We start from the raw sequence: 13,206 nt of genomic DNA on the forward strand, positions 1-13,206 counted from the left end.
GCGCCAAAAATCATAAAGAGAGCAATTTTTTTTGTTTAACGGGAAAAGGAAAAAAAACAAATGGACAAAAAAAAATCCCGTTAGCAAAATGTATGTGGTGGTTGTTTTTATGAGTCATAGCATTTTTTCGAAGAGGGAGTACAAAAATGATAATAATTTTGCAATTAAAGGAAAATATCAAAATGGATAATTCAAAAAATTCAAATAAAATTAAAAAATAAAATATTCGATCAAATAAAATAAAAAAATTAAATAAAAAAATAAAGTGTCGAAAAATCATCAACGAAAAAAAAAACAACATCAAAAATATATCTTTATTATAAAAAATGTTAATTGTTGAAAAATAATCATAGCCTAAATTATTTTTATTTTTTTCAAAAAAATACTAAAAATTGTAGATTGAGTAAAAAAAATATCTCTTTTTTATAAAATATTTGTGGGTCCTGAAAAGGACCGATTGTTTTGTTGTAAAATTGGTTGCTTTTAAAACGTCAAGAATTTAAGCACGTTCTCCACGAATACGTCTGGCCAATTGGATATCCTTAGGCATGATGGTGACACGCTTAGCATGGATGGCGCACAAGTTAGTATCTTCGAAAAGACCAACCAAGTAGGCTTCACTGGCTTCTTGCAAGGCCATAACAGCAGAGCTCTGGAAACGCAAGTCAGTTTTGAAATCTTGAGCGATTTCACGAACCAAACGTTGGAAGGCAATTTGCGGATCAAACAATTCAGGTACTCTTCTGGTAACGACGGAGTTCACGCAAAGCAACTGTACCAGGACGGAAACGATGAGGCTTCTTAAACACCGCCGGTGGCTGGGGCACTCTTACGGCAGCTTTGGTAGCTAGTTGTTACGGGGAGCCTTTCCACCGTCGATTTACGGGCAGTTTGCTTAGTACGAGCCATTTTTCACTTGAATTTTTTTCACTTCACTAGAGATATGCACACAAACAATTTCAATTTCAATTTGCCTATGGCCATATGTATTGGGTAGATAATCTTACGAACTAACAGGAATGCTTACTGTGCTAAAAAACTTAACTATATAGGCTATTCGCTATCTACTACTATTTACATAAAAATACGCTATGCTCTTGGCATCTAGCAACTAGATACTTTAAGTAAAAAAAGGAAAAAACTTAAAAACATATATGCCCCAAAATTCCAAAATTAAAAATCGGGCGAAATCAGCTAATTTTAAAATTTAAAACTAAAACGTAAATCTAAAACTAAATCTAATACTTAAAGCTAGTTTCTACAAACTACTATTTACAATATATACATATTTACATTTACTGTGTACTATTGTACACAGTATCTTCTACATCAAGGGTGTTGTAACGTCGATGGTAGAAACGAAGCTCACCATCGACGTACAACAGCCCTTCCTCATTCATCCTTTTCAAGGCACCCGGGGCAGGTACCTTACAGTCCTCAGTGCATCCGCGTCCAGGTTGCATCTCAGAGCGTTCTCCACAGTACTGTTGTTCAGTCCGTCCGTCTTGTCTAAGAATTCCAGTGCTCCTGAGACCAGGACCCTGTCAATTCTTTCCCCACCTGCCCTGTCATATATGGCCCTATTAGAGGTCCTCCTGACAGTTCCATCCTGACTAAATGTTAGTTCTCTCATGCCTAACATGAAGTCAGGACACTACGCTCCCACCTCCTAAGCCTCTCCATCTGGTTGGATGAGATGCCAAACCAGACCGGAAAAGCGTAGGCAACAATAGGTCGCATTATTTGCCGATATAACAGCAACTTAACTCGGAGTTAAGCCATCCCGCATCTTCATCAGCCCTTGATAGCTGAAGAAGACCTTTCTCGCTCTGTCCAGGATAAAATCTAAATGTGCCTTGAAGTCAAAATTCTTTTGAAAAATGACCCCAAGATATTTTATCCTGTCCTTTATTTCCACAATATGAGGTCCAACTTTCACGACCGGATGGTACCTTGTGAAAATTTGGACGAACATATCGAGTATTCCCGGTAAATACAATTGCCGAACATTTGTCCCCATTTAGCTTGAGGCCCCATATGGTAAGAACCTATATAAGACCTCAAGATAAATGTTCAGACGTGCTTCCGCTGTACGAAGTAATGGGGCCGTATACGCCACAAGCACATCATCGGCGTATGATAATGCTAACCCTCCACGTGGAGGTGTAGGCATGTCACTGACATAGATGTTAAACAACATCGGCCCTAGGAGGGAGCCCTGGGGCACGCCAGTCAGTACAGGTCTGCGACTAGATAGTCGTTCACCTACCCTAACTCTGAAATACCTATCAGACAGGAAACTTCCTACTAACCTAACAGTTTGGTGATCAAATCCAAACCGTTGCATTTTAAACAATAAACCTTGATGCCATACGGTATCAAAGGCTTTAGAAAAATCAAGTCCAACTGCAATAGTGCCATCCCTATTGTTGAGACCTGAAACCACATAGGATGAGAGAGCAGTTAGGGCATGGACAGTGGATAGGCCTGCCCTAAACCCGAACTGATTGTCCTTCAACACCCTTTTATCCTCTACGAGTTTATTTAATCTTTCCAAAATGAAAGACTCGAAGAGTTTACCGAAAGGCCGATAAAAGTGATATCGGCCTATAGCTGCTACATTGTCCCAGAGGTGAACCCCTCTTAAATATGGGAACCAACATAGCCTCTTTCCATGCCCTGGGAAAATAGCCCAGGTTCAGACAGTGATTAAATAACACTGCCAGGAACGTGAAAATAACCTCTCCCGCCTTTTTTAAGGCGGTATCGGGTATTCTGTCCAAACCGCAGGATTTACGTGCTGGCCTACGGGCAATTGCCCTACCCACACAACCGGCGCGAAGAAAGCCACCCTCGTTCCAACGAGTGGCGTTTTCAACAATAGCCCCATCTGCAGTAAATGTATCGCCGAAATTTACCATGGGGGACCGATCGCTGATCCCCTCGGTAGCTCGATTAACTGAGCTACGGAGGGCATCATGTTCCCCAGGAAACCGATTAACTGGTCCTCCTGAGAAATTAGCACTCGGTCCTCCCATGGCCGGCGAAACACCCTGCACATGGTCTGCCAAGGCTTCTGCCTTTTCACCGTCGTCCGTAATAAGTCGACCTGTATTGTCCACTAACTGACTTACAGGTTCTCTAGTATCCAGTCCTGCTGCCCTTTTGACTTTGTCAAAAGTTTTCCCATCAACTCTTATTCTCCCTAAATAATCTTTGAGTCTATCTTGTTCGAAAATTCGAACAGAGTCCTCAATTATGCGATCCAGATTTCTGATATCGGCTCTAAGAGCAGGAAATCTATCTGGATCACCAGATCTACGGAGAGTGCGGCATAGCCTGCGACGCTCACGTATAAAGCCCAAAATTCTCGGAGGAAGATCTCCAAGAGTTTTAGGCCTGACTCTCTGTTTAGGTACAGAGGTCTCTATAGCATTGCGGAAAATCTCACCTAGATTTTCCACACACCTATCTATCTCATCTATTGAAGCATTTCTGTTAGATGGTAGCGTGCACTCATCTAGCCCTAACCTAAGCTGACGCCTAAATCGTCCTACATTCATGCGATTGAAGTTCAGAAATTTCTGTCCTTCATGTCTCGCCAGATCCCCCAAATTTAATGAATTTGAATCGCCCTGTGATCCGATTCAAAATCAAATGCCATAGAAATATTTCCAGCCGCCAACCAGAGGGAGTCCTGGTGTACGCAGAAATAAATCTAGATATGAGGCAGATGTAGCATTCTCCCTAGTCGGAATATCCGACCTTATTACGTCAAAGTCTAGACAGTCCTGTAAAAGTCTGTCTAAAGCTAGTCCACTACAGTTTCTCACATTACCTCCCCACGAAGTGTGCTTCGCGTTTAGGTCGGTTCCGATCAAAACTTCCCCAAAGTTATATAGGTCAAAAACCTGCAAAATGTCTTCGGATCGTAGTGTCACATTGGGTGCGAGGTACATTGAGACAAAGCTACAGTGGAGCCATCGTCCTTCCATACCCTCACCGCACAGGATTCTATATGTCCGGTTGAGAGTGGTATTCGATCACAGCGAATACCATCTCGAATAGCAACCGCGGTACCACCCCCGCGTTGCGCCCCCTCACGATGTTGGAGAAAAACCCTATATCCATCTAAACTAAAATTATGAGAAGGGTTGAGCTTATGCTCAGCCAAAAGGAGTACATCCGGCCTCCTCTCCTCAACTAACAACTTCAAATAGTGTCTCTTTGATAATGAAATCAAAGAGTTCACATTAACAAAAACTACTTTAAAACTGGACATTTCCAGCAATGCATAGCAACCAGGCAGACATAGCTGCGTCAATACCTGATGAAGCCATATTTTTTGGAAGATAGGACCAAATGTCCTAGCCTTCTCGCATTTTTGAGAAAAGTCAGTTCCAAAGAACTGGACAATGTTCTCAGATTGTGAAATTACCTCTTTTTGGGGAGGTCGATTGCTAGAACGTGGACCGTTACTAGCTGGGACTTGTTGAGGGGCCGATTTTGCACGGCCACCTGCGACACCAGCATATGTCATGGTGGAGCCAATGGCAGCAATTCGTAAAGAACGTGCCTCATTTTTGGCCTGGATGTCGGCCTTGGCTTTAGCCTTGCGGGCTAAGATTGCCTAGACGGAAGGGACAATCCTTAGCCGAAGCAGGATGTCCGTATTTTCCGCAGTTGACACAGTAGCAAGGGCTGTGCCACTTTTTTACTACCTCCCCGGTACTTGGGTCAGTGTATTCGATAAGAGTGTCTTGTCCCTTGGGAGGGACAGGACACTCTTTAGGACCATGTTCTCCATTGCACTTGTTACAGCGCTTTGGCATCGTACAATTGGTCGCGATATGATCGTGACCTTGGCAATTGTAGCATTGCTGCATGCCACTACCTTTATCCTTACGGATCTTGACATTGCAGTCAAATATCATTTTGAGGTTATACAACCCCAAAATGTCCGAACTTTTGCTTACACGCAAAAGCCACAAGCGGTAGGAAATGTTGGTCAAACCAACAATTTCAACATTTAGGCCTGATTTGGTAGTGAGGAACTCACTTACCGCCTCAGGCGAATATTCCTTAGTTAAGCCCTCTATGACAAGCATATGAGGACGTAACTCCTTGGGGGTGTGGGTATAAAATTTATACCCACGCTCTGTCAAGATTTGCTTGACAAAATTAAATGCGTTGAGGCCTTTGACCTTCAGCGCCAAAACGGACGGACGGACTAAGGTTATGGAGAACTCACCTGAACGCAGATGTTGTCTCAGGACGCCTGCCACCTCAGATACTCCAGCTCCGAAAATCTTAAAAGCTGGCATGTTTTTGCCAGCATTTGCCTTCTCAGGTGTCTGCTTCATAGGGCCGAGAGCAGCAGACTTCTTCTTTGTTGCGGGATCAGCAGCAGCAGGAACAGCAGCGGGAACAGCAACAGCAGCAGTCTTGTTATCAACCACCAAGGGGGTAGTTTTGGGTGATTGAACCTTCTCCGTGACTTCCTTCAGTACGTACCGTACTTTGGGGACAGCACCTTTGGAGGTCTTCTTCTTTTCAGTCTCTGACGGAACGACCTCCATTTCATCATCCGCCATACCGAGGTCTACGGCTGCCTCGGTAGCCACTACGGTCTCCTTGCTGGAGGGGCCAATCTTAGCGCATTTGGCTAGCGCTTGGTTGGCAGCAGCCAGCTCTGCTGCCATACGGCTCCTTTCTTGCTCTAAGTGAGCAATTCGGGCTTCAAGCTGGCGTATTGTAGCTTCCAGCTTCACAGTTATCGTAGGCAGAATTGCCTACGTTGCAATGGCAGCGTTTTTTACGTGGCTGCCTAACCACATCGGAGCTAATAGATTGGCCCCCGTCGCTCGTTGCACCATCAGATGCGCAACCATCCATTTTTTTGGGTATATTTGCCATTTTTGGCTTGACAAATATACCCTTCTGCTTCAATTTTTATGCCGGTAGGGTTGACTTTTACCGGCATAACCGCCTGCTTTTCTGCCATTTTATCTATGGCAAAAATCGCGCCTCTTTCACTTTTGACGGCGTTGAAAATATTCGCCGTCGACTTTGGGGTGCTGACGGTTTTGGGGTTTCCCGCCAGCACTGTTGATTTTTGGTCTTCACCAACCACCACTGCTCGTTCTCTAGTGTTTGTGCCTTATAATCAGCAAAATTCCAATTTTGCTGCCTTCTATGGGCTTCTCAACTTTTTGAGAGACCCAAACCAAATTTTGCCTTATGAAACCACCACCACAGCACAGTAACAGCCACTGCAATCCACCACCACAGCACAGCAAACGCCACTACGACCAACCACCAAAACCACAATGAACACCACTATGATTAACCACCAATATACACGAATTAACACTGCCGAAGAGATGTTATTTCACGAACTGCACACAAACACGGTAGACACTGTAATAACGTTGCCATCGCCACGAAAACGAGTATTTATAGAAAATTGTGCTGTTAGCATCAACTTTCGGGGTTGATATGTTAGTGAATTCTTACCTATCCGTATACCAAATGTACACGCACACACAAAAGAGAACATACAATACTAACGGCAAATGTACACACACACATATAACTGTACATACTTTACTTGTGTGTTCAATAGTTGGAGAGAGCCTCAAATTTTGTATAAATACGAGCGGAATCGCCCGAAAAAAACATTAGTGCTCAAACTGTTCGTGAAGTGATAAGTGAAATAAACTAAAGTGAAAAAATGACTGGTCGTGGTAAAGGTGGTAAAGGCTTGGGAAAAGGTGGCGCTAAACGTCACAGGAAAGTGCTCCGTGATAACATCCAAGGTATTACCAAGCCAGCTATTAGACGTTTGGCTCGTCGTGGCGGTGTAAAACGTATCTCTGGCCTGATTTACGAAGAAACTCGTGGTGTTCTGAAGGTGTTTTTGGAAAACGTTATTCGTGATGCTGTCACCTACACCGAACATGCTAAGCGTAAAACCGTCACCGCTATGGATGTCGTATATGCTTTGAAGAGACAAGGCCGTACCTTGTACGGTTTCGGCGGTTAAACAAATTCTTGACGCAATTTGGAGAAATATTTTTTACAACAAAACAATCGGTCCTTTTCAGGACCACAAAATATATCAAAAAAGAGATACTTTCTTGTTGAAAACTATTTTTTTAAATTAAAATAAATAAAAAATAAACACTTACCTTAGGAAATATAGGGATTTTATGTCAAAATTTCTAATAATTTTCTTTTTCAGCTTTCTCGTATTTTTTTCTCACAAGTCGTGAAAAATCAAATAAAAAAAATATAAATACTTACTCGTTTCTATTTTCTCCAGAATATTTTCACCGAAAGCCTTCTTTTACCGATGTCTCTTATTTTATTCCCGATCATAAACATGCCGTCGGCAACTCACATCGCTAAACACATTTACTTCTTCTTCTTCTTCCTCTTCGTATAATATGAGTATAACATAGCGTCGCTTTATGTATGTATTGGTATTATTTAGTCGATATTACTAAAGAACGACCATGCTGTGGTAGCAAAGTAATTTCATTTTGACTTTTTTTTTAAACATTGTTGAATGTTTTCTCAAAATTTAATTTGAAATTGTTGAAAATATTTATTAAATAGATCGTTGATTTATTTTATTTCGAAAAATTTCATTAAAAATTTGTAAATTTTTCACTAATCATTTCCTTTAAAATTTTACCGAAAATTAAAATCATTGAATTTTATTTAAAAGTTCTTCATTAAATGAATTTTATTTTATTTATGTTAAATTTTCTTATTTAATTTTCAATTAATTTAATTTTTCATTACATTATTTTTTAAAAATCACATTTTCGTTTTATTTAAAATTATTATTATTATTAATTTAAAATTATTTAATTTATTTCCTTTTCATCAATTTAAAAATTTTTGATTTCATTTAAAGTATCTTTTATTTTCATAAAATGTGTTTATTATTCCAAATTTCTTTAAATTATTTTCAAATATTTTCATTTAAATTTCTTTGAAATTTCATTAATATTTGCCTTTATTTTCTGAAATTTTCTTATTTTAATTTAATTTAATTATTTTCGTTAATTTTCATTTCATTATTTTACTTTTATTCTATTTTTTGTGTTTAAAATTTTCCATAGCACCACAATGCGCTTTTATTTTCATGTATGTGTCCATTTATTTCCACCAAAACACTACTTTGCCGCCAAAATTCCCTTGCAAATCATCTACTTTATGCCTTCCCCAAAGAATGCGCCGGGGTACGATTTTTTCACATAAAATTACTACCCAGCCAGCCACCACCAACTGCCACATGCTTCTTCTTCCTCATAGTATACATACTCATTTGGTGACGCCACGATCTCTCCTCTCTCGCTCGCTCTATTCCTGAAATCATAAGAGACAACAACAACGACGACAACACAAATATCCAACTGACAACGAAAAACAGTTATTCTGCCAACGTCTCATACAAAATTATTGAGAATTTTATTTTTTTCATACAAATGTAGCTTGACGCAATTTTCTTTCTCTTTTCAAATATTTTTTGTCGTCCTGAAAAGGACGGATTGGTTGATTTTTCTATGGAATTATACGATGGTCTGTATTCTTCTTCTTCATTCCATAATACCTTTCGAAATAATTTAGGCTTTCTTTTCGGTCTTCTTGGGCAAGAGAACAGCTTGGATGTTTGGCAATACACCACCTTGGGCAATGGTAACGCCAGACAGCAATTTGTTCAATTCTTCGTCGTTACGGATGGCCAATTGCAAGTGACGGGGAATGATACGAGTCTTCTTGTTGTCACGGGCAGCATTGCCAGCCAATTCCAAGACTTCAGCAGCCAAATATTCCATGACAGCGGCTAAATAGACGGGAGCACCGGCACCAACACGCTCAGCATAGTTGCCTTTGCGCAACAGACGATGGATACGACCGACGGGGAATTGAAGACCAGCACGATTGGAACGGGACTTTGCCTTTCCCTTAACTTTGCCACCTTTACCACGACCAGACATTTTCACTTTATTTTAGTTTTGAACACTTCACTTAAGCACTGAAAAACACAAATGATAAAAATTTTCGGGCCGAAACGTGCTATTTATACTTTTCTCACACACACATTTCTTCAATAATGGGGTGGTTTGCCTTGTGTGTGCCTGCTAGCTGTGACTACCTGAAATTCTTGTCGACTACAATCTACAAATTCTGTATAGCTGGCCGTTTTGGTTATCATTTGTGAACAGTGTTAAAAGTGTTTGTGTGATTCAAAAAAAATAATAAGTGAAAATGCCTCCTAAAACCAGTGGTAAAGCAGCAAAGAAGGCCGGCAAAGCCCAAAAGAACATTACCAAGGGCGATAAGTCGAAGAGACGTACCAAGCGTAAGGAGAGTTACGCTATCTACATTTACAAAGTGTTGAAGCAAGTCCATCCCGACACCGGTATCTCCTCCAAGGCCATGAGCATCATGAACAGTTTCGTCAACGATATCTTCGAACGTATTGCCGCCGAAGCCTCTCGTTTGGCCCACTACAACAAGCGCTCGACCATCACCAGTCGGGAAATCCAGACCGCCGTCCGTCTATTGTTGCCCGGTGAATTGGCTAAGCACGCCGTCAGTGAAGGTACCAAGGCTGTTACTAAATACACCAGCTCCAAGTAAATGTCTTGATATTTTTCATTTTGCGTCGAAATACTACCTTAAAAGGCCCTTTTCAGGGCCACAAAAAACATTTCAAAAGAGATCATATTTTGTTGAAGCTACAATTTATCATTATTTAGTAATAAACGAATAAAATTCCATAGGAAATATATTTTTCTCTATACAATGATTTTTCCATGCATTTAGCTAACTCGCATATGTGCCTATGTTTAGCCATTGCTTGTGCGATATGCTATAACAGCCATCGTCGTCGTGCATGTGTGCGTGTGTTAGTGGTGATTTGCCTTGCCGTCGTTGATCAACATCGAATGGGCATCATGTATGTGTGAGCATTTTGATACAGCACAACGGCAAAGCAACGAAATATAAGGCTGAGGCAGAAATTTTCAAAGGAAAAAATGTATTGATGGAAAATGTAAATATTTTGCCAAAATGTCATTTTTGGATGAAATTCGTGAAATTTAACAGAGAATATGAAAATATCAAATTTTTCAAAATTAAGTAGAAATTATAAAATGACCAAATTATGGGGATTTTCGAGAATTATGACCTGTGGGTAATTAGGAAAAATTTTAAATATTTTATTATCTTTTATGACCTGGGTTAAAAAATAATCCAGTGGCGTCCACGATTATATTGGCTCAATAAAATTACCTAATAAGAACAGTAATTAGCGAAAGTAATTTTTTTCCCAAAATGAAACACGTGTACAAATTTACTTATTTATTTAGGTTACAAATATATACGATAACTGTTGAAAATAAATATTTTTCTCTTTTTTAATTTAATTTGTAGCCCTGAAAAGGGCTGTTAGATAGTATGTTTTCGAATATCGAAAATATTGTGGAAAAAGTAATCTTTCTGGGAAAAATTACTTCTTGGCGGCGGTTTTCTTAGCAGCTGGCTTCTTTGCTGCTGCGGCTTTTTTGGGCTTAGCAGCTGCAGTTTTTGCCTTGGGTGCCTTTGGTTTAGTGGCAGATGCTTTGGCGGCGGTCTTTGCTGGTTTAGCTTTAACTGTACCGGTTTTCTTGGCAGCCTTTGCCTTTGTTTTGTCGGCCTTCTTCTTTTCAGCGGTCTTCTTGGCGGCAGAGGGTTTTTTGGCAGCTGCCTTCTTCTCACCAGCGGCCTTTTTAGGGGCGGCAGCCTTCTTCTTTTTATCACCAGCGGCTGGGGCCTTCTTCTTCTTTTCAGCAGTCTTGGCTTTGGGTTCCTTAGAGGCCGAAGCAGACAATTTGAATGAACCAGAAGCACCCTTACCTTTAGTTTGGATCAATTTTCCACTGGCAACGGCACCTTTCAAGTACTTCTTGATGAAGGGGGCCAATTTTTGGGCATCTACTTTGTAGGTGCTGGCCAAGTATTTCTTGATGGCGGGCAATGATGAACCTCCACGTTCCTTCAGGGTCTTGATGGCGGCATCAACCATTTGCTGGGTTGGAGGGTGGGTAGGGGCAGCTGATGGCTTCTTTGCTTTGGCAGCGGCTTTTTTTGGTGCCTTTTTCTCAACAGCGGCAACTGGGGAGGCGGTGGCTTCAACAACGGCGGCGTCAGACATGGTTATTCACTGTTTGGTTTATATTTCACTGTTAACACAAATACACTCACAAATTTATGTGTACTATTATTTTTGTTAGCGGCGAGCTAAAGTGTAGGTACATCGAAAAGATGAGATGTGCATAGTAGTCAATTGGTAAATTTTTCGAAAGATTGTGTGGAAGCGTGTTTAATTTTTTACAAAAGTTTTCGGAGAAATTAAATTTTCCTGAAGAAGCTTTGATAATTTTCACTAAAAATGTTTTATACCTTTAAAGTATAGATTTCAGGCTATGTTTTAAAGAAAGTTTGGTGTAATTATCACTTGCCGTTTGTGAATTATAAACGTTTAACTTGGCAGATTATAAAAATGTAATCACAAATTTCCAACTAAAATTTAAAAAAATCAAATTTTTTATGAAAATTTAATTGAAAATTCTTTTTGAAAATGTAGCCTGATATGTTTACTTTAGGATCAAAGAAAAATATCGATGAAATTTCATATTTTACTATGTGAAAAAATTGAAATTATTATGTGGTCTATGACAGCAGAAATCCTCTTGTTGGCATAATTTCAATGAAGAAAAGTTTTTCTTGAAATAAATTTGAAAGCTCAAATCTTAATAAGTTTTATAAAAATTTCTTAAAAAACATTTCAGAATTTGTATATTTACATCAAAATATAACATTATTCACAAAAAGTCATAATTTACGGGGAAAAGTTACAAAATCCCCAGAATACTTCATACTACCAATGTACAGGCATTCAGTGACAAACGGTTATGTATTTTCATTTTGCAATATTTTTTATGAAATTTAACATAATTTGTTCTAAAATTTATTAAAAATAGTATTAGAAGCCATTTTCTACGTCATTTTGTCAAATTTTTGATAATTTTATGAAAAAATATTCCCAAAAAGAAATTCCTCTTTACAGGCAAATATCACCTAGAACACTTGGAAATGACATGAAATTAATTGCGTTTTACAAAAATGATTTTCGATCAACTTCAAAGGTAGATATTATTGGAATTCCTTTTTATAATACTTTTAATTATATTTTACATCAAAATTATCAACAAATCAATTATTTTCTTCTTCAATTTTTGAAAATAATAAATTATTACCAATTTCTTCAAATACATCGGGCAAAAATAATTTTGTAAATCCATACGGAGAAAATTCATAAACAAATCTCTTAAAATGCGTTTAAAACATTTAAAAATGTTGCTGAAAAGGAATAAAACATATTTCATACATCATTCCTGAAAAAAATTAAATACGTGGGGCACATTTTAGCTGGAAATTTTTAAAATGCACATGAAATAATTCTTAGAAATTAAAGGCAGAGAATTTTTTCCCGTTAAATTGAATAGTCCACAACAGAAAAAAATGATCGAAGGGGAATAAAATGAGAGAAATAGACAAATTTCGCGCCAAAAATCATAAAGAGAGCAATTTTTTGTTTAACGGGAAAAGGAAAAAAACAAAATGGACAAAAAAAAATCCCGTTAGCAAAATGTATGTGGTGGTTGTTTTTATGAGTCATAGCATTTTTTTCGAAGAGGGAGTACAAAAATGATAATAATTTTGCAAATTAAAGGAAAATATCAAAATGGATAATTCAAAAAATTCAAATAAAATTAAAAAAATAAAATATTCGATCAAAATAAAATAAAAAAATTAAATAAAAAAATAAAGTGTCGAAAAATCATCAACGAAAAAAAAAAACAACATCAAAAAATATATCTTTATTATAAAAAATGTTAATTGTTGAAAAATAATCATAGCCCTAAATTATTTTTATTTTTTTCAAAAAAATACTAAAAATTGTAGATTGAGTAAAAAAATATCTCTTTTTTATAAAATATTTGTGGTCCTGAAAAGGACCGATTGTTTTGTTGTAAAATTGTTGCTTTTAAAACGTCAAGAATTTAAGCACGTTCTCCACGAATACGTCTGGCCAATTGGATATCCTTAGGCATGATGGTGACACGCTTAGCATGGATGGCGCAC

General features: G+C 38.4%; 4 protein-coding genes and 1 pseudogene across 4 annotated transcripts; 2 read left to right on the forward strand and 3 right to left on the reverse strand.

The window, feature by feature from the left end:
* Nucleotides 1-476: 476 nt before the first annotated feature.
* On the reverse strand, nucleotides 477-909 carry LOC131806055 (uncharacterized; annotated as a pseudogene).
* A 5,790-nt stretch (nucleotides 910-6,699) lies between these two features.
* Nucleotides 6,700-7,116, forward strand: LOC131806068 (histone H4). Its single transcript, XM_059129963.1, has one exon. The coding sequence runs from the start codon at nucleotides 6,734-6,736 to the stop codon at nucleotides 7,043-7,045; it is 312 nt and encodes a 103-aa protein (XP_058985946.1). The 5' UTR covers nucleotides 6,700-6,733; the 3' UTR covers nucleotides 7,046-7,116.
* A 1,432-nt stretch (nucleotides 7,117-8,548) lies between these two features.
* Nucleotides 8,549-9,071, reverse strand: LOC131806056 (histone H2A). Its single transcript, XM_059129949.1, has one exon. It carries the CDS (start codon nucleotides 9,009-9,011, stop codon nucleotides 8,637-8,639), a length of 375 nt encoding a protein of 124 aa, XP_058985932.1. The 5' UTR covers nucleotides 9,012-9,071; the 3' UTR covers nucleotides 8,549-8,636.
* An 83-nt stretch (nucleotides 9,072-9,154) lies between these two features.
* On the forward strand, nucleotides 9,155-9,699 carry LOC131806064 (histone H2B). The gene has a single exon (XM_059129958.1). The coding sequence runs from the start codon at nucleotides 9,283-9,285 to the stop codon at nucleotides 9,655-9,657; it is 375 nt and encodes a 124-aa protein (XP_058985941.1). The 5' UTR covers nucleotides 9,155-9,282; the 3' UTR covers nucleotides 9,658-9,699.
* A 771-nt stretch (nucleotides 9,700-10,470) lies between these two features.
* Nucleotides 10,471-11,265, reverse strand: LOC131806049 (histone H1-like). Its single transcript, XM_059129943.1, has one exon. The coding sequence runs from the start codon at nucleotides 11,210-11,212 to the stop codon at nucleotides 10,529-10,531; it is 684 nt and encodes a 227-aa protein (XP_058985926.1). The 5' UTR covers nucleotides 11,213-11,265; the 3' UTR covers nucleotides 10,471-10,528.
* Nucleotides 11,266-13,206: the final 1,941 nt, after the last annotated feature.

This window comes from Musca domestica, unplaced genomic scaffold, assembly GCF_030504385.1.
Source record: "Musca domestica strain aabys unplaced genomic scaffold, Musca_domestica.polishedcontigs.V.1.1 7, whole genome shotgun sequence".
Taxonomy (NCBI): Eukaryota; Metazoa; Arthropoda; class Insecta; order Diptera; family Muscidae; genus Musca; species Musca domestica.

Bases quoted from the DNA above. Each gene is read 5' to 3' on its own strand.
- LOC131806068 (XM_059129963.1), top strand. From the start codon at position 6,734: ATGACTGGTCGTGGTAAAGGTGGTAAAGGCTTGGGAAAAGGTGGCGCT.
- LOC131806064 (XM_059129958.1), top strand. From the start codon at position 9,283: ATGCCTCCTAAAACCAGTGGTAAAGCAGCAAAGAAGGCCGGCAAAGCC.
- LOC131806056 (XM_059129949.1), bottom strand. From the start codon at position 9,011: ATGTCTGGTCGTGGTAAAGGTGGCAAAGTTAAGGGAAAGGCAAAGTCC.
- LOC131806049 (XM_059129943.1), bottom strand. From the start codon at position 11,212: ATGTCTGACGCCGCCGTTGTTGAAGCCACCGCCTCCCCAGTTGCCGCT.